The sequence below is a fragment of the Bos mutus genome, chromosome X (genome assembly GCF_027580195.1).
Source record: "Bos mutus isolate GX-2022 chromosome X, NWIPB_WYAK_1.1, whole genome shotgun sequence".
NCBI classification, from domain to species: Eukaryota; Metazoa; Chordata; class Mammalia; order Artiodactyla; family Bovidae; genus Bos; species Bos mutus.
The window spans coordinates 55,256,935-55,277,932 of record NC_091646.1 but is presented as its reverse complement, the minus strand read 5'-3'; the positions used below and the strand labels follow the sequence as shown (position 1 = coordinate 55,277,932).

Sequence of the window (20,998 nt, the reverse complement as noted above, 5' to 3'; positions counted from 1 at the left end):
TCAACATTCTTGACTTCAGACTATACTACAAATTTCCATTCATCAAGACAGTATGGTACTAGCACAAAAACAGAAATATAGACTGATAAAACAAGATAGAAAGTCCAGAGATAAACTTACACACACCTACAAGCACCTTATCTTTGACAAAAGAGGCAACGATATACAATGGAGAAAAGACAGCCTCTTCAATAGGTGGTGCTGGAAAAACAGGACAGCCACAAAAGAATGAAACTAGAACACTTTCTAACACCATAGACAAAAATAAACTCAAAATGGATTAAAGACTTAAATATCAGGTCAGAAACTGTAAAGCTTAGAGGAAAATATAGGTAGCATGCTCCTTGACATAAATCACAGCAAGATCCTCTGTGAACCACCTCCTAGAGTAATGGAAATAAAAACAAAAATAAACAAATGAGACCTAATTAAACTTAAAAGCTTTTGCACATCAAAGGAAACAATAAATAAGATTAAAAGATAACCCTCAGAAAGGGAGAAAATAATTGCAAATGAAACAACTGACAAAGGATTAATCTCCAGAATATATAAGTAGCTCATATAGCTCAATATTAGGAAAACAAACAGCCCAATCAAAAAATGGGCAAAAGACCTAAACAGACATTTCTCCAAAGAAGACATACAGATGGCCAAGAAACACATGAAAAGATGCTCAACATCATTAATCCTTAGAGAGATGCAAATCAAAACTACAATGAGCTATCACCTCATGCCATTCAGAATAGCCATCATCAAAAATTCTACAAACAATAAATGCTGGAAAGGATGTAGAGAAAAGCAAACCCTCCTATACTGTTGGTGGGAATGTAAACTGATACAGCCATTATGGAGAACTGTATGGAGACTGCTTAAAAAACCAGGAATAAATCTACCATATGACCCAGCAACTTCTCTACTGGGCATATACCCTGAGAAAATCATAACTGAAAAAGACCCATGTACCCCAATATTCACATGTGCTTAGTCACTCAGTCATGTCTGACTCTTGTGACCCCATAGAATATAGCCAGCCAGGCTCCTCTGTCCATAGGATTCTCCAGACAAGAATACTGGAGTGGGTTGCCATTTTCTTCTCCAGGGGATCTTCCCAACCCAGGGACTGAACCCAGGTCTCCTGCATTGAAGTCAGACTCTACCAACTGAGCTACATGGGAAGCTGAATATTCATAACAGCAATGTTTACAACAGCCAAGACATGGGAGCAACCTACATGTTCATCAACAGATGAATGGATAAAGAAGATGTGGTATATATACACCATGGAGTATTACTCAGCCATTAAAAAGGGATTTGAGTCAGTTCTAGTGATGTGGATGATCCTAGAGCCTGTTATACAGAGTGAAGTCAGTCAGAGAGAAACAAATATAGTAGATTAATACATATATATGGAATCCAGAAAAATGACACTGATGAACCTATTTACAGGGAAGGAATGGAGACAGAGATGTAGAGAATGGACTTGTGGACATAGTGGGGGAGGGAAAGAGTGGGACGAATGGAGAGAGTAGCATCTACATATATACACTGTCGAGTGTAAGATGGATAGCTGGTGAGAATTTGCAGTGTAGCACAGGGAGCCCAGTCTGGTGCTCTGTGATGATCTGGAGGGATGGGATGGGGAGAGGGGTAGGAGGCTAGAGAGGGAGGGGAATGTATGGCTGATTTGTGTTGTGGTATGGCAGAAACAAATACAACATTGTAAAATTTTTTTTAAATATATTTAAATTTTAAAAATAGGGGCAGGGCTGAGGTAGAAGATACAGACATACATAAGAGTATATAACCACCTCCAAGAACTGAATGGCTAAAGGAGGCAGCACATGACAGAAGAGTTACCAAATAAGAAAGGGGATGGGGAATCCTGAGGCCCTCTCTATTCTAGGCCTTTACTAACACAGGTACACTGAGGCCTGGGAAAGGCACTTAGAAACAGAAGTCATGACTGCCGATCTTTCGTACAGTATGTTGAACGGTAGGCAGAATAGAAAATGTTAGCACTGTAATACTTAAACCCCTTTCCACAAAATGAAAGCTAGAATTAGTGGTGGTGCTCTTACTTGGCTCAGTCTCTCTACTGAAATCTACCATCAGGGCCTAGAGGCAATGAGGCTGGGTGATAAACTCATAGGATTTTCCCTCCTTTAAGCTGGCCTGAAGTCTTCATGTTATTATGTGCCCCTGAAGTAAGGCTGTGTATTGTCACCCTGCTTATTTAACTTATACGCAGAGTACATCATGAGAAATGCTGGGCTGGAGGAAGCACAAGCTGGAATCAAGATTGTGGGGAGAAATATCAATAACCTCAGATATGCATATGACACTACACTTATGGCAGAAAGTGAAGAAGAACTAAAGAACCTCTTGATGAAAGTGAAAGAGGAGAGTGAAAAAGTTGGCTTAAAGCTCAACATTCAGAAAACGAAGATCATGGCATCTGGTCCCATCATTTCATGGCAAATAGATGGGGAAACTGGAAACAGTAGCTGACTTTATTTTTTGGGGCTCCAAAATCACTGCAGATGGTGAAATTTCATTGCAGCCATGAAATTAAAAGATGCTTACTCCTTGGAAGGAAAGTTATGACCAACCTAGATAGCAAATTCAAAAGCAGAGACATTACTTTGTCAACAAAGGTCCGTCTAGTCAAGGCTATGGTTTTTCCAGTGGTCATGTATGGATGTGAGAGTTGGACTATAAAGAAAGCTGAGTGCCAAAGAATTGATGCTTTTGAACTGTGGTGTTGGAGAAGACTCTTGAGAGTCCCTTGGACTGCAAGGAGATACAACCAGTCCATCCTAAAGGAAATCAGTCCTCAGTTATCTTTGGAAGGGCTGATGTTGAAGCTGAAACTCCAATACTTTGGCTACCTGATGTGAAAAACTGACTCAATTCAAAAGACCCTGATTCTGGGAAAGATTGAGGGCAGGAGGAGAAGGGGACAACAGAGGATGAGATGGTTGGATGGCATCACCGACTCAATGGACATGAGTTTGGGTAGACTCCGGGAGTTGGTGATGGACAGGGAGGCCTGGCATGCTGCAGTTCATGGGGTCGCAAAGAGTCAGACACAACTGAGCGACTAAACTGAACTGAACTGAAATATTTAACTAAACAGTTACCTTGATGTCAGCACTAAAATTGTTGATTTTCTGCCAGCCTGAGTTTTCCAAATGAAAGTTTGCCCATCTAAGCAGAAGCTCTTCTGGAGATAATTTCATAAGCTCCTCCAAAGTTTCACCATCTCGAAGTAAAGCAGCCAAGGCTATAAAGGTGAAAAAGAAAAACCCAACCAATATATTACATGGTAACAGTCATTACATGTTTATTGAGTCTTTTGACACTCCGTTAAGTAAGTAACAGAGGTACAAAAAGTACTGTGACCTAGTTCCTAGTTTTCAGGTACTCACAGTCTAATAATAAAGATAAAAGTATATAATTAGTTATAAGATGATACTGATAGAAACACTTAATTACGAGAATACACAACATTACATATTTTAACATCTTGATTATTCTTCATATTCCAAATGCCAAGTAAGTTCTAGCTTTTAAGTTGAACATTGTCACATTATGTCATATATTTACATAAATTGTTCTTAAATAATATTAAAATCAGAGGCTTAGGGGAGTATGTTTAAAACTTTGGAGCCTTTTGATTAAAAGAGTATTCAAACCCTATGGTATTTATATTTAAGCATAACTAACTCTTGAAGTGTTAAACCTGTTTTTTAAAATTAATTTATTTATTTTAATTGGAGGCTAATTACTTTACAATATTGTAGTGGTTTTTGCCATACCTGTTTTTAAAGAAAAAGAATTCAACTTTACATTTTCTATAGCACCTAACATGTAAAGGCTCTTCAACAATTTTTTATTGTTGAATTGAATGTGCAGAAGCAGCCAAGGGTTTTTGGGTAAATATCCCCAGAGGTAAGAGGTAGAAGCTTGAGCATCTGCACAGAGAACTATCTAAATTTAGGCACTGTTTCCATGGAGAAGTTGTATAGTCCTTATGCAATAATTACCTCCCATAAGATAAAAGGAGATTTATACTGAACAAGAAGACTAAAACTGCCTGACTTCCAAAGAGGTCTAAGTAATATCTCTAATAGGCAAGTTTCATCATTCATAGACTTCACTTCACACCATGTCACTCTGGCACTGAGGGATTTAAGTTAGGGCAGAGGTAACATTGTTACTTGTACAGAAACCTCCACATGTTCTCCATCTCCAAGTCAAAAGGCTGGAAAGGATTAAACAGCCTGACCTCTCTGCACCTGAGACCTTGTCAGAGATAAATCATTTGACTTATTATATGAGCCAATGTAGTTTAATTTTGTTGTCTTCCTTTCCTTGTTCACTGGACTTCAACTCTAACAAGATAAATACTTCTCTGAAGAGACCAGCAGATAGAAAATTTTTATTTGTTCAAATACAGGCCACTTTGAGTGGACTGAAAATTGTAAGTGTCATAAAGTCTTGGATGCAGAATAGGACTGTTGACAGGTATTGTGAGACCCAGAAATACTGAGAACTCCCAATATATATTCTTCCCCCAAAGTAACTGAAGATTGATATGGTGATTTCTGGAAGAAAATGTGAATATTTGGAGTGATGCTTAATATTTTAAACTTCAAAAGGAGAGGACAATGTAGCACTTCCTAGGACCTTAGGACAATTGTATCACATACGCTTATACATTCTACAAGTCTATGATGTGATATCAAAACCTATGCTATAAAAATGGTGCTTCTGCTAATTCAGGAAATATGAGACCATCAAGGGCAGGTTAGAATATTTTTGAAGAGCCATAAATGTATAATATAATAGAAAAGGTATTAAAATTAAAGGAGATGGTGTGCCTGAGGGTGGTAATGGGGTGGGGACTATGTGAGTAGAGCAGAAAAGAACTTTGCACAAATTCCTTAAACTCTCTAGGTTTTCGTGTCTTTATTGTGAAATGAATTCTAAAGAGCCAGACAAATGTTAATTACTACTAAAGAAGAAAGTTGTGATTAGGCTGTTTTCCTGAATAACACTATAACATTACCTTCTGTTAATTCTAGTTATCATCTAATCACCGCAATTAGGTGAAAGTATGACAGTCTGCATGACTAGAAAAAAATAACCAATAAACAATTTTCAAGATCATGACTGTGTTTCATTACCTTCATTCCTGCTTAATTCGATGTCAGCAAACAAACCGATCTTAATGATCTGCCACAGCAGTCCCAAAACCAGGTGAGGTTTCCCAGCCCTCAAATCCTCTGCACCAATGTTCACAACATGACATCCAATGGCTGAAGCCGAGTTCAGTGCCAAGTTCAAGTTTTCCTGCAAGACAGCCAATTTATAATACTTGCTTCTTGACATTTCTGGTTTTTTAGTCTTTTTTTCCCTTCACTGAAATGAAATTATGTATTAAGTTTACCCATACATTATCCACAGAAAGCAATATCCAAGCTTTGGTGTTAAAAGCATAGCTAAAACAAATCTGGCCTCTTTTTTATAGTCTTTTTCAGATTTCCAAGGCAAGTTAACGGCATTTTTAGTTAGTCCCTATTGAAAGATACTGACCCTAAAGGAAAAGGCTGAGTTACTAGAGTAAGTATATCCATGTGGGTTATGTGTTGAATTTCTTAAAATGCCTAAATGAGAGGTCTACTGAATACACATGAGAGTTCTACAAGTTCTGAATCTCCTCATCCCAAGAGATGGTCTTGCATGAGGAAATACTGCTATATAACACCCTAATACTAGATGGAAAATAAAAGCTTTCTATTCTTTAAACATGCTAATTAACTAAGAGCTTAAACATGCTTGCTTATTTCTATATGTTTGAATGCAAAATGTAATGAAAAGAATATAGGGCTTTGCAGTTAGACCTGGATTTGAACTTTAGTTCCAGCATTATTAACCTTGGTACACCTCTGAAATCTTTCTGCATCTCAGCTTCTATGAAATCTGGAAAATAATCCTCAACTCAGAGCTGTTGTAAGAATTAAATGAGAAGATGCAAAATGCAGAGCCTTCAGTCTATAAAACAGGTCCTCAAATAATAGTTTCATGGAAGGAGAGAAGAGTGCATACCTGAATGATGAATGGTGTGAGTTTCTTCTTGTTGATTGCTCTCTCATCAATTGTATCAGGAACTGAAAGGTTGATCATTTTACTGAAACAGAAATTTTAAAATATTGACTTATTTTTTAAATAATCCATGAATATTCACAAATATTTTAAGGCTTATTATAACACGTATCTCATGTAATCTGAAAAAAAAGCAATGTATAACTTCAGTCAGGTTGATCAAAAAAAAAACATACATATAAAAATGCAAATAAAGGAAAGACCAAAGTGTTTATAGTAGTTGAATATTTCTGAGTTGGGGATTATGGCATATTTTCTTATTTAATGTTTTGTACTTTTCACATTCTTTTACAAGAATGAATTACTTGGATATTAAAAACTTTGTTAAGTGTTAAAAACAGATAACATCCCACATTGAAGATGAATCTCTCTGTTAGATTATATAATGTATAATTAAAATGATTTCATCTACAAAGAGTGAAAATTAGTTGAGCATGAGATTCTTTCATTCACCAAATATTTATTGAGTAACTAGATGATGCACAGGTACTATATTTGGTGCTAGAAATACAGTGATAATATTGATAAAAAGAAAAGTTGTATTAATTGGGGCAGGATCTGACTTAGAACAACCTCATTTGGTAAAATTTGGAATTAGACTCTAACATTTTAGATGTTTATACTACTGCCCTAAAACAAGTTATTTTTAGAGAAAACCATGCTTATTTCCATGCAAAATTTAAATATTAAATAAATAGTATCATATGAGTCTCTCTATTAAAATATTGGAAATTATTTCTTTACAGCCTATAAGTGGCAAGTAAAAGCATATCTCACATTTTTAGAAATCATCTTTTTAAACAACCAAAATGATCGTATTGGAAAAAAAATGAATTTTATATATTGTACACTGTCATCAGAAATATACCCACTGCACTGTTCTAAGTGTTCCAATATGTATTTACTTAATGCTCACAACAACTTTCTGAGCAAGCACAATAATATGGGGATCATAATGGATGGATCCTGAAATGCAAAGCAGTCAAATACCTTTTTTTAAAAAATAATTCTTCCCTGCTATGGTTTATTACTAGAGAAAGAAATGGCAACCCACTCCAGTATTCTTGCCTGGAGAATTTCAAGGACAGAGGAACCTGGTAGGCTACAATCCATGGGGTCAAAGAGTCAGATGCAAATGAACACACGCACACATGGTTTATTACAGGATATTAAATATGGTTCCCTATGATATACAGTAGGACTTTGTTTATTTTGTACATAGTGTATGTCTATGCTTTTGAACTGTGGTGTTGGAGAAGACTCTTGAGAGTCCCTCGGACTGCAAGGAGATCCAACCAGTCCATTCTGAAGGAGATCAGCCCTGGGATTTCTTTGGAAGGAAGGATGCTAAAGCTGAAACTCCAGTACTTTGGCCACCTCATGCGAAGAGTTGACTCATTGGAAAAGACTCTGATGCTGGGAGGGATTGGGGGCAAGAGGAGAAGGGGACGACAGAGGATGAGATGGCTGGATGGCAACACTGACTCGATGGACGTGAGTCTGAGTGAACTCCGGGAGTTGGTGATGGACAGGGAGGCCTGGCGTGCTGTGATTCATGGGGTCACAAAGAGTCAGACACAACTGAGCAACTGATCTGATCTGATCTGATATACACTATAAAACACTAAGTGTTTTACATATAGTTATAGTGTACTTTATATATATTGTGTGTCTGCTAATGCAAAACTCCTAATTTACCATCCCCCTTTTCCCCTTTGGTAACCATAAGCTTGTTTTCTATGTCCTTGAGTCTGCTAGTTTTATGAATAAGTTCATTTTTTTAAATTTCCCATATAAATGATATCATGTAGTACTTGACTTTCTCTGACTTCACTTAGTATGATAATCTCTAGGTCCATTCATGTTGCTGTAAATGGCATAATTCCATTCTTTTTATGGCTGAGTAGTGTTCCATTCATCTTCTTTATCCATTCCCCGTCGACTGACATTTAGGTCATTTCTGTGTCTTGGCTATTGTAAAACAGTGCTGCTATGAACACTGGAGTGCATGTATCTCTTTTAGTTTTCTCCAGACATATGCCCGAGAGTGGGATTGCTGAATCATATGGTAACTCTATTTGTAGTTTTTTAAGGAACCTCCATACTTTTGGCTATAGCAGCTGCAGCAATTTACATTCCCACCAATAGTGTAGGAGAGTTCAAAGGGGTCAGTGTCTTGATTACAGTTATACAGATACTGAGAGGCAGAGCCTGAAAAGGAACCAGGCAGACTGATTGTAGAGCATGCTGTTAACCACTGTGCTCTACTACTTCAAAAGAGAGGTAAATCTACTGACAAGCTGTTGATAATCTTTTACCTTTTTGGCTGAGACACTGTTGGGTCTAGGGCAGCAGCAGTGACAAACATATTTTTCAGAAATAAGTAATTGGACATTGAAAAGTGGCAAGTGGCCTGTTTTTCTCTTTTGGAATTTATGGTACTTGAGAATAAAGAGATACTGACATAAAAGGCTTAACAAAGTTGAAATGCTTAGCTTGCTCCATGATGAGAAGAAACTGGAAGCTGAAAGCTCCTCTAGGAAGATGTGTCCAGTCTGAATGACTGAGTTTTATATTCACCTTTGGTGGCACTTTCACAGACAGACCTGAAGATGAAATGGACAGAACCTAGACAACTTTCAATTCTAGTTTTTCCCCAAGAAGAATCCGTCAGGCATCCAGAAACGACTGTATCAATTACATGGAAGACTACTCTTGGAAATCTTACCAAAGCACAATTCCATCACCAACAGCTTTGAACAGGTCATCGGTATTTGGGTTCATTGGTATGACGTGCCGGCAATCTGGATCATTTTCCAAAGCTTTGTTTATCCAGTTAACAAAAGCATATTTTTCTTCCTCTAAAATTATGTGGAATAAGAAGACATTAGTTTATACTCTAGGTTAAATATTTGACTCTAAAGCCTGAAATAGGTGTTCATGAGCACGGCAGTTAGTGTGTCATAATCCTGTGTTATCCTCTTTGGAAACCCAAACAATTGAATGCAACACAATAGCTCTTAGGAGCTATAAAATTAACAAAGAAATAGAGCAAGGTTAACTGATATTTACAGAAATTACAAAATTCTTGGAAGTTAGTTACAAAATTCTTTAAAAATTCTATTTGTATTACCACAGGTGGTGCTAGTGATAAAGAACCCACCTGCTGATGCAGGAGACAAAAGAGACGTGAGTTCCATCCCTGGGTCAGGAAGATCCCCTGGAGGAGGGCGTGACAACCCACCCCAGTATTCTTGCCTGGAGAATCCCATGGCCAGGGGAGCTACAGTCTATATGGTCATAAAAGAGTCGAACAAGACTAAAGCGACAGCACACACTGCTATAATAAAGCCTATTATTGTATCATGTGTTGTATCATATCAGTATTGTGCACATATTGTATCATGGCTCTTAAAAGCTAACAAAGCTATATAATAAATACCTGTAATGCTTTTATGGCAAGTATTAGCCACAGTCCAAATACAGATCACAACAACTTCAACTGTATTCTTACCTAGGAGGCAGGGTTTTTCTAGAGCCTCTCCTTGACATTATAGCAGGCACCCTATGTAGTTCACTGTGTTAACCATTACCTGAGTAAGAATGCTGCGTTCCTTCACTGGACAGCTCTGAAGTTCCTCCCAGAGCACAAATCCCTTCTTTCCTGTTGATGGCTTTGCGGAAGGTTTTGGCTATATCACTGCTTTTTACCTCTTGGAAAATCTATTAATGAAAACATGTTGCTGATTCACAATTTTCAATCTGGCACAACTATAAGCATATTGATCTTCTTTTATATGCTGGTAACCTACATTCCCCCCCACAGGTGACGAGTGTTAAAAGATAAAGCAAACTAAGCTTGAGTTTTTAAAATGCTAAACAAGTACTTCAATACTGCTACCAAAAATTAAGCTCCAGAAATCAACTGTACACACTTGTCAAAAACATTAAATGTCACATGCATTGAAATCTGCTTTAAGCCAAAAACTAGCGTAGTTCAAAGGCATAGGTAAATCTATAAATTTTCTAGAACAAGGAAGACTCTGTTCTTTTCCTGCAAATAAAAGACTGAAGGATTTCCCCTTTCTTTAAGCACGATATACAGTGCAAAGAAATATGGAAATTTTATAGCTCAACCAAAAAAAAAAATATTTCTTATCCTAGGGTAGCTTGGTAACAGCTAGAACAGAATAATAAGGGGGAAAATATGCTTAGTTGGCAGCAGGAGATGAATAAACCCAGAAAAGAGGCTTTTCAGTGATTTTCTCTTCACAATAAGGCACAAAACCAGGATGGAACAAAGCAAATTTCACACCCTACTCTAACCCATTGACTGAATGACTGGACATTCCAAAGGTCTGCTTATGTAAGTCTGAAATACTGGAACTTACCTAACCTCCAATGTGTTCCTGAGCTATCAATGTGCATGGCTAAATTAGCCACCATCAGAAAAACAAGAGCAAGATGTAGTATTTTGATAAAAACTCCTTTAAAAGTTGTTTGGAACATACCAGGCTTATTGAAGGAAACTTAGAACCCTAATGGAAAAGTCACTGAGCAAATAGAAGATAACCCAAAGCCCTTTAGCATTATTGACAAGTACATACTCATACACACACCTCAGGAGGGGTAGCCTATATGTGAAGGTCACAGAACAGAGTCGTGGTATTTAGCAGTTCAGGCTGTGTCTGTGACAGCAGGCATGAGCAGGCATGAAATGCAGCCCACACTCCCCTAAGCAGGCCTGGGGTCTTGTGCAAGACTGTGGCAGGCAGAAACACCAGTGCCTTTTCACATTTAGTCTTTCCAGGAGGATACCTTTTTGTAATTAATTGACCAAGAGAGAGTGACTTTTGTAACCAGTAGGAAAGTTGCTATAACCCTGTCACAAAGTCATCTTTTCCTGTTACCATCCTTAAATCCTGGCCTTCCTTGGACTTATAAACCCAATTTTATTTAGGAAAATGGTAGGCACGAAGTTTTACAAAATCAAGCTTATTCACTTTCTATAGCTGTGATTTTGTGCTATGCCTGTAATTTCAGAGGTTGACTTTTAGAATGGGTGTGTGTGTTTGTGTGTGTGCACGCCTCCATCTATTATGTATAATATATAGACACACACATACTGACTACCAATGAAATCACTCTTCCTTCTCTCTGGCCATTATACTGACTCCTATTTAATATCAATAGTGTGGAGCTGACTCATGTACTCTGGGTAATTTTCAAATTATTAAAATCATTTTTACTCACACTCTGATTTCAACTGGAATTTCATTTATTTCACTTTACCATCCAAGCCAAGGTTATACAACAAAATGGTTGCTTGGGAATGTAGCAGTTTTCATTGTGATACATTTTGTTCAAACAAGTCCCTCTTTGGTAACTATCCATCTGCTCAGTGAAAAAGCAATATTCACTATCCCACCTCATTCTGAACTCTACTTCATTTAGTAGAACAGTGTCTAGTAAATTAAAATCCAAAATCTAAGTCTTTTCCTCAAGACTGAGATACTATAAATCACTGTAATGACAAAAAAAAAGCTCCCAATGTGAATGCCTTGGAGTTACTGCCTCAGAATGACATATGAAAAGTTATTTTTCTTATCACAATTATTTCTGTCTTAAGGATCATTACCTTCTAAAATTAGGTTGCTTCCATGATCACAACTTCAGCTGAAAAAATCCAAATTTGCATACATCATGCAAAAGAGGAGTAGTACAAATAATAATCATTTAAAAAAAGAATCTCTACAATATTCTAATGCAATTACATAGCTCTACTTAAACCCTTGATGCTTGGGAATGACATGTTGAATGCAAAGATGCAATTAAATTAGTTACATTTTCAATTGTCTTACAAAATTTACATGACCTTTCTTTTCTAAATATCTTTAAATAAATTCTTCAAGCCAAGTGCAAATTTGCAGTTTCATGGTATTTTCATCTGTTCTTTATATTTTAAACAAATGTTAAAAGATAGGAGATGACTGAAGATTTACGTATTTATTCAATAGATTCACCACGTGAGAATGAACACTTTATTTTCTACTTTAGTAAAGAAAACTCTCCAGTGGATGATAAGGCAAATTTGAGTATAAGCCTTGGCTTAACAAGAATCTCTGAAATCAGAGGAAACACCAGGCCAGCTACAGTGCTGGAGAGTTGTCAATGAATCTATTCAAAGCTGCCTGTTGTGATACTAATGAGCTCACTGTTTCATGCTGTTTTTCCTCCAGGACGAGGGACTTGCTTTATCATGTATGAACAAGCTCCTGGTGTACACTGCTCTCTCTGGTTCTATACATCTTTTCCAGTCTCTTTTATGAAACATGTATGTCCTGTATTCCTTTTAAAAGTGTCATCACCTTCCTAGATGAACACTAGTGGCTAAACCAAAGCAATGCAGAGACACAGGAGTTTAAGAAAGAAAGATTTCAGAAAGAATTGCAAAAAAATATGACTGGCTTCCAGTGTTTGAGGTTTGTTTCCAATATACTAGGTTTGAATTTTTACTATTTGGAAATCTGTTATAGGCCTAAACTTAGTAATAATAGGAAGAGAACACTGCCTGTTTAATAAATAGAAATAACTACCAACAACTAACACTTCTATAGTATTTGCTATATACCAGGTACAGTTCTAAGCACTTTGCTTATATGAAGTTACTTATCTCTATGATATACCGGTCTTTTGATAGATGTAGGAAAATACCTTACTACAATCTAAGAAGTATAAAAATCTAGTAACTTAGTTTTAAAATACTCAAGAGAAACAAGATCAGTTAATATATATTTAATTTTAATGTGTGACGTTTACATATAATTTGGGGACTCTTTTCTGCTATATATATATATATCCTTCTCCAATATTAATACAGACATTTTGTTGGTAGCCTGGTTTGCAATTAATACCTTTTAAGCAGCAATCAAATAAAAACCAAAAATCTAACATGCAAGAACATGCTTATTTCTATTTCCTTATGTTAATCCCTGACAGGAATAATGCGCTTCTTTTAGGGGAAGCACACTGACTGAAATGGCCCACCCTGTCCAGGCACCATAATAACCATTTGCATGAGTTGTTTTATGATAGGAGATCCTGGTAAGGAACAGGGAACTAATAAGCCACCACCAACTGGAAGAGTTCAGAAAAGGTCAAAAGGAGACACCACATGTCCGACCACCTCCCAGAATCCTTCTCTCTGGCATCCATCTTGGCTGAAAAAGGTGTGTACCACCAGGAGGGACTCTGAGTCAGAATGATTGGCTAAAGACAACCTGGAAACTAATCCCATCACCATAATACCCGAGACTTCAGGCCACTGGCAGAGCTGCCTCCTGGGTTCCCTTACCCTACTGCTCTCCACCCGGGGTGCCCTTTCCCAGTAAAATATCTTGCTTTGTCAGCACATGTCAGCACACTCCTCAGACAATTCATTTCTAAGTATTAGACAAGAGCCCAGTTTCGGGCCCTAGAAGGGATCCCCCTTCCTGCAACACTTCCTTTTTCTCAGATAACTAGGATCTACCATATTTTGTCTAATGATTTGTAAGAGGTTTCATTGATGACAAGTCAGATGGGAGTGAACAGATGTCTGCTTGGTTAATCATACACCCATCTTTCTTTCAGTACAGTCATGGTGGTATCATTCTGAAACTTCAGGTGAGTTATTTTACTGTCTTCCTTACCAGTTTTTTGAACAAAGAGGGGTAACTGACAAAGCCACTAGTTCCCTGTGTAATGCTGGGCAAGTCACTTCCTTTTTGAGAAACCCAGGCTTTTTTTTTTTTTTTTATTTTGAGAAATGAAGGAGTATAAACATATTGATTTCTTCCAATTCTAAAATATATATATTTTAACCAACAAGGTTCTCATTATTTTTAAAAAAGTCCCGGTGATGCCAAAATTATGAAGCTTATTATTCACTTTTAAAGAAAATACTAGGTTAGTCACAGCCACAAACAGCTGTGTGGAATCAGCAACATTTCAAAATATACAAAATTAAATATTTCCCTAAGATGATTTTTCTCAAAGACAGTTTCATAACCGTCTCCTTAAAAATACTGGCACACTGCACATCTTGATTATTTAAGTCTGTTCTTCATAGTAGATTAAAAAATGCTGAGCAGCAAACTATATCAAAAGTAAGCAATCGTAGTTCACCACCACTCTAAGCTGCTTTAAATTCACAATTAAACATGCAGTTACAAGAGGGGCAAGTTATACATCAGAGGACATGCAAGTGCTCACATTGCCAGTCAATTGCAACTTACTATTGAACACAGGATTTAAAACAAAAGGCTTTGGCAACAACTGGAGGCAAAAAATGGTGGGGAGGAAATCAGTATTGCAAAAGAAGATAGCAAGAACTATAATAGCATTATAATTCTGATCCTTGCCCATTTTAAAACAGTAATGCTCCCTTCCTCCCTGCCCTGCCCCCAGGCAAATGCTATCTATCAGAAGAGCAGACATCATTACTTAGTCAATTTGCTTCTGGAACGCTCCAAGTGTTCTAAAGGGGCTAATTCTAATAGGAGAAAACATATCAGAATTTCACTTGCTATATTGAGCTGTGGTTACTGATGGGAGTATATGTTATCATTTCAGGTGTCTTGGGGCAAAAACAAACCTTAGAAAAGATAGGAGTGCTAGGAAGTTTGTGATAATATTAGGCACTAATTACTATCTGTAATACACATAAAGAATGCCAAATAAGATCTAGTCAAACTGAGTCTTAAATGAATAATAAAATGATGAAATCTTAAGAGTGTTCTTAATTGAGGAAACAGCTATTCTTTAATATCTATCTCAAATACTTTGTCAATGAATATGGATGGAAAATGTCCTATGTCCAGAAAAATTTTGACCCCACTAGCTAGCAGCTAAAAGCATTAAATTTCAATAATGAGTACCACACACACACTCGCTAAGCACTGAGTATGGAACACTAGGTGCTTGGGTATAGAATTAAGAAATCAGCCCCTAACCTTGAAGAGTATTTGATGATACTAGAGAAGAAAACAAGAATTTTAACTGCCTCTTCCAATGGGTTAAAAAGATATGTTTCTAACTTTTAATTATCAAAATCATCATCCTAGGGAAAATAGTACAGTTAACTACTACTGCCACAAGTTTAGCAAACATGTTTTTAATCAGAAAGTTGAACTCAGGAAGCTTCCAAGACTGTGAGTCAGGGTGTATCATTAACATTTGGGACCACGCTGTTCACCTATAGAAAAGAGCACTTCAAGGATGTGATTTCACACCTTGAAAAATGTCCTTTAATGATGCCCCCACACCCCCACAAGGAGACTGTTCACCTTACACAGCAAGCACAGTGTTATATCTTTGATTCTGTCAGTGTTTTTTCTCAGTTCTTTTGTTAAGATATTCTAATAGCTAAAAGAATGAACTAAATGCAGTGGGTGAGATGAGAGAAATTTTATTAGTTATAACAATACTACTATGATATATTTAGGAACTTAATAGGACTTATTACTAAAAGACCCCACAAGACAAAGAAGCAATCATTACTTCTAATAAATAGTAGGTTTTCACATACTTACATAAACAAATTCGTCAAAACTTATCTTCCCATCTTTATTCCTGTCACCATCCAGCATGAGTTTTTGAATAATTTCTCTCACTTTATATCCAGGTAATGGCATATTAGCTTCCTTGAAAAGCTCATGAAGTTCATAGTCACAAATGAATCCATTGCTGTTGAGGTCTTTTTGATAAGGGAGAACAAGCAAAAAAGTAAATAAGTTAACCTATAGAATATTTTTCTTCATTTTAGACTCAGTTCTTAAAGCTTAAAGTTTATAAGCTCGCCTAAATACAGTATTATCCTTTCTTATTGTTTGCTACCTAAAGAGGTCTGAAAGGGAAATGCAAATTTTAACTGAAAGGGCATGGCTTACATCATGTTTCTTGTATTTTGAACTGTATAAGTAGCTTAGCTTAAAAATAGCATCCCCAATATTAGGAAAGCACAGTTGTCTAATAAAATTATCATTAAATCATAAAGCTGACAGGACTTCAGAATAGATTATACACCAATAAAACACTGCCATGCTATAAAACAATTCTTACTGTAGCTATTTAGGAGTTTTATGCCCCTTATTCTCCCCTTTGTCAAAGATAACAGTTTGTGATTAATGCTAATTATATTACATAGAACACCTGAAATATGCTATCCTCTTGAGTGCCAATTTTTCAAGAGTTAATGTAAATAAATGTTAATCCAAAACAAATACAGAGTTCATAAAAATAAATGCAGTCGTAAGTAATGCAAATGTTTAAATGAAGTCTACAAATAATTTTAAAATTTTTGTGCTTTCATAATTTTAACAGAGTGTATCTAAGTGCTGATAATGCTTATTCTGAAACAATTAAAAATGAAAAATAAAACTGATCAATGACTAAAAGTTAATTTATTGGAAAAGAGGGCTAATGTCCTGAGGTGTAATCTTTTAGTAGACAGTTGGACTTTCACCAGCTATTTCATATACTTAAATGTTCAGAAATGCTTTTTATTCCTTAGGTCCTCCACTGATTTTCATATATAAATTTAATTATAATAGAGGGAAACAATCTGAATAGAGAAATGATTCAAGATGATGCCAACACCATTCAAGAATATATACTATGAAGTTAATCTATTTGATATATTACTTAAAAACTGTACCAAAACAAAAAATAAAACAAAATTGCACCAGATACCATTCCTAAGATTGGAGATACTGCAACCAATGAAACAAAGTCTTGCTAGACAAAAGCTCACCTTCTCATGACAATAAGCAAGTAACATATAGCATAAGTGCTATGAAGAAAAATAAAGAGCGGTAAGGGATTAGAATGGGGGCTATTTTGCCCTTCAGGGAACATTCAGTGCACAAAGGCCAGGAATGCTACTAAAAATCGTCCAGTGCATATGACCCCCACTCCCACTCCCATCCTGCAACACAGAATTGTACAGCTCAACATTTCAGTAACGCTGAAGTTGAAGAACTCTGGGTTATAGTGAATATAGGTGGGGATATGGGTGATGGTGGGAGTGCTATTTAGATAGAATCATCATGGATGGCCACTTTGATGCGGTAATATTTGAATGAAGACTTACCTGAGGTAAGAAAGTGAATCATGTGGCTATTTGTGGGGGGCAGATTTTAGGTAGAGGAAAGAACAAGTACAGTCTGTGATGTGAAAGTGTGTCTGATGTGTTTTGAGGACAGCAAAGATCCAGTATGACTTGAGCAGAGTAAGCAAAGGAGAAAATGAGAGATGAGGTCAGGGAACTGCTCATGTAAGCTCTTATAGACCATGGTACACACACTGGATTTTCTTCTAAGTGTGACTGAAGCAAAATTGATATTAGCCAATGTGGGCCAATTATTACAATATTAAATCCCCTGTATGAAACCATTTCCCTAATAAACTGAAAGCTGATGAAATTGTTATGTTTATTTTTAATGAAGTATATGATTCTAGAGTCAAATATTCTTAAGCATAGATTACCATATTTTAAATCTATCAATTAAAATATTCATACTTTTAAAGCATCATCACCAAAGTACCCAACACTTCTGAAAATCACTAATAGTTCCTTCAAGGTAAAGTACTTGATTCCCCTTAGGGCACATCTTCACTGTTTTTGCTTTGAACATATAAAAGGCCATACATCAAACACTTTATTAGTAAGTGTTTATATGCAGAAATCAATCCAAAAATGACATCTGCATTTGCTAAAAAGAACAAAGTAATCCACATGGCACTGAGGTAGGATTTTAGCAACTTCTGATGAATGAAATTCTTGGATTTAAATACACCTTTCCCCATGCACATACCAATCTGTTTCTCCCATTTTCTTTAAAAAGCGAAAAGACAACTCAGTTCTAGGGAGTGTGACAAAGCGAAAGATACACAGCATACACAACAAGAGGGAGTAATGTGACACAGGCTCTAACTACATTTAATTCGCCTAAGTCATCTCTCCAGATCATAGTTTTCTCATCTGTAAAAGGGGGGCTTCATTTGATCTTAGAGAAGACCCCCTTTTAGCTCTAAAAAACTGGAGATAAAAAACCATCATACATATGAAAAACAAATATAGAGTAATAACATTCTGATCATTATTAAACCTCAGTATCCAACCAGCATATTCCTTCATTTTATTATACCTATAGAGAAGGAGATGGCGTATTCCTTTTGACTATCAAAACTTGTCCACACAACCAATTTCTGATAGAAAGATATTTTAAAACATACTCTATTTTCCTCTGACTTCTGAAATTGTGTTACTTACTCCACCTTGGACCTAGTGTGTTGTTCTTTTTGTATTCTCAGTGATATAATAGAAGTGGAAGGCAGAGATGTTTATTATTTTATTTATTATGCTGGAGAACTATAATGAATTCAAAGCTACATGAAACTCACAAAGGCACTGAGTCTAGTCTGTCTGGCAGTTTCTTTGCTTCAGGTAGAAGAGAAGTGCAGGCAATGGGGGAACTACCACTTGTGTGCACCCTCTCTGAAATAACCTCTCTTGAGCATTAATTAGAAGCTCACTGATGTGATTAAAAGATGCCAGGAAATAGCCACCCTAAAATATAACTAGCATAAAATAACCACATGTGGAAATACCATTTTGAAGTAAGAGAAGTAATAACAGATGCTTTCAGCAATGGACAGAAATGTTTTAAAGGGGGTCTGGAGGAATATGAATTTGTCATTACCTGACAATCTTATGATATTGTAAAAATCTCCTGACAAAGATTCTCCTAAATCTTTCTCCAACCCCAGTATGTAGCACAGTACCTTGCACAAAATAAGCAAAGGGAAAAAATTATTTTTGTAGAACAAGAGATCCTGAAGTATTTTTAAATTAATTTTTATTGGAGTATATTTGATTTACAGTGTTGTTGGTTTCTGCTCTACAGCAAAGTGAATCAGTTATACATATACATACACCTTCTCTTTTTTAGATTCTATTCCCATGTAAGTCATTACAGAATATTGAGCGTTCTCTGTGCTATACAGTAGGTTCTTATTAGGATCCTCAAGTATTAAACCAGGAAAATAATGCTCTAATCTAATGAGCATTTTAAAAACATAAATAAGCAAACAACAATGAGCAAAAAATGAAGAAATAGCACTGATAGACTGAATGGCACTCCATCAGGAAACCCTGAGGACAGAAATATCCCTTAAATAACATTCAATCTCATTCCCTTTGTTCTAATTCTGTCCCCACCCAGCAGCCTTCAGATCTGTAATTTGGTTTTCTAAGTGAACACACCCACCAAGGAGTATCCAAGTAGACTACCAGTGATGGCTGTCAGGTCAGGACCTCTCTCTCATTCTAAATGTAGAAACCTGCTTTGACTTTATTAAGAAAAACTGTGCACTTGCATAGCATGAATCAATCTCCAGAGCAAATCAAGTACCTACTCTGTGGCAGGCACAGGGCTCGACACCAAAGATACAGAATTAACCAGACAGAATGTCTGGTTCTTACTTGAAACTGTGGCTTCAAAATCCTTATAAAATCTGGAGTTACTTGAAATCTCTCTCCTGTATCTTTCCTGGTATGGGAAAAGAATAGTTGACCATATGTCATCTTCTTCTACATATTTGTAAAGTTTTACCTTTTACCTACTCTGTTTCTCCATATTTTAAAAGCAGGGCAAGCTTGTACTACCTCCTGAGATCAAAGGCATTTTAGTGTTAGTACTAGTAAATTACTGCAAAACTTTCTGTCTCTAAATCATACCTTTTGAAGAAAACAATTTTAATTTCAATAAGAAGGCAGAGGGAGCCTTAAAAGGCAGCTTGCGATTAATTTTAGAAAATCTCCCAGCTGCTAAAGTACTTGAAAGACAAAATAGGGTGCAATTACTTTAAAAGAGTTTTAGGCTAATTTTATTCCCAATCTCCAGCCAAAACACACACAAAAAACAGTTTTAACAACTGGAAATCACAACCTCCTGGCATGATGGTAGTCCTTTATTTTCTCATTAAAGCTGTCAATATTCTGGAGGCCCTTTCTGGCTCATTTGCGCCTTCTTCATTAACTACCCATTGGCATGGGGTGGAACAAGTTTTGCATTTCGAAAGCTCTTCTGTTCCAGCATGGTATTTTTGACCACCTGATAACATAGACATTATCATACAGCCTATATTATCTAGAGCATTTTCAATGTTTCTGCAAGCACGGGTCTCAACTTTTTGGTTCACAAAATATGGTGAGTGTAGGTAGACACTGACGGGCTGGGGAGAGGAGGGAAGAAGAAACTCCACCTACCTACTGAACAAAGTTTCCACATAGAGTCCAGAGCTAAATTTCAAGAAATGAATTAAGTGTTCTATTTTTAAAGAAAAATTGCTATACTCGAAAAAAAAAAAAAACACACACACACACACAAAGATGCTCCCAAGGGTGTAACAGAGAGGCCTCTGTCTTTTACACTGGCTGCTGAATTCATCAGAAAGGAATCAAATGTTTTTAACAACAGATTCTGTCTGTCTGTCTGTCTATGATGACACGTGTAGATTCATATCTGCACTTAAAAAAAAAAAACACACAAAACCTTACTATGCTCTTAACAAGTATTATTTTAGATGTCAGTTAACTCTCCCCAAACCCTCCCCCCAAATAACCTTAAAGTAAAGAAATTTATTATACAGCCATGTTCCTGCAGAAGTTTGAATCACACCAAGAATGCATATCCTTAAAAGGAAATGTTTTCCCTCCCCTTGCATCCTGTTATTTAAGCTATTTTAAGTACTTGTCTGGAGAAAGCTGAGCCAGAATTCAAGTGGT

At 36.5% G+C, this 20,998-nt stretch overlaps 1 protein-coding gene across 2 annotated transcripts in view; it reads right to left on the bottom strand.

Annotated features, from left to right (window-relative positions):
• PLS3 (plastin 3) overlaps positions 1–20,998 on the bottom strand; it is a 97,048-nt gene that overhangs the window by 15,157 nt on the left and 60,893 nt on the right. For both annotated transcript variants that reach the window (XM_070365422.1, XM_005898530.3), the window contains 6 exons: positions 15,741–15,904; positions 9,762–9,891; positions 8,897–9,029; positions 6,112–6,193; positions 5,190–5,355; positions 3,141–3,283 (listed from right to left, as the gene is read on the bottom strand). In XM_070365422.1, coding sequence (XP_070221523.1) covers positions 3,141–3,283; positions 5,190–5,355; positions 6,112–6,193; positions 8,897–9,029; positions 9,762–9,891; positions 15,741–15,904 — 818 coding nt within the window. The remainder of the gene's footprint in view (positions 1–3,140; positions 3,284–5,189; positions 5,356–6,111; positions 6,194–8,896; positions 9,030–9,761; positions 9,892–15,740; positions 15,905–20,998) is intronic.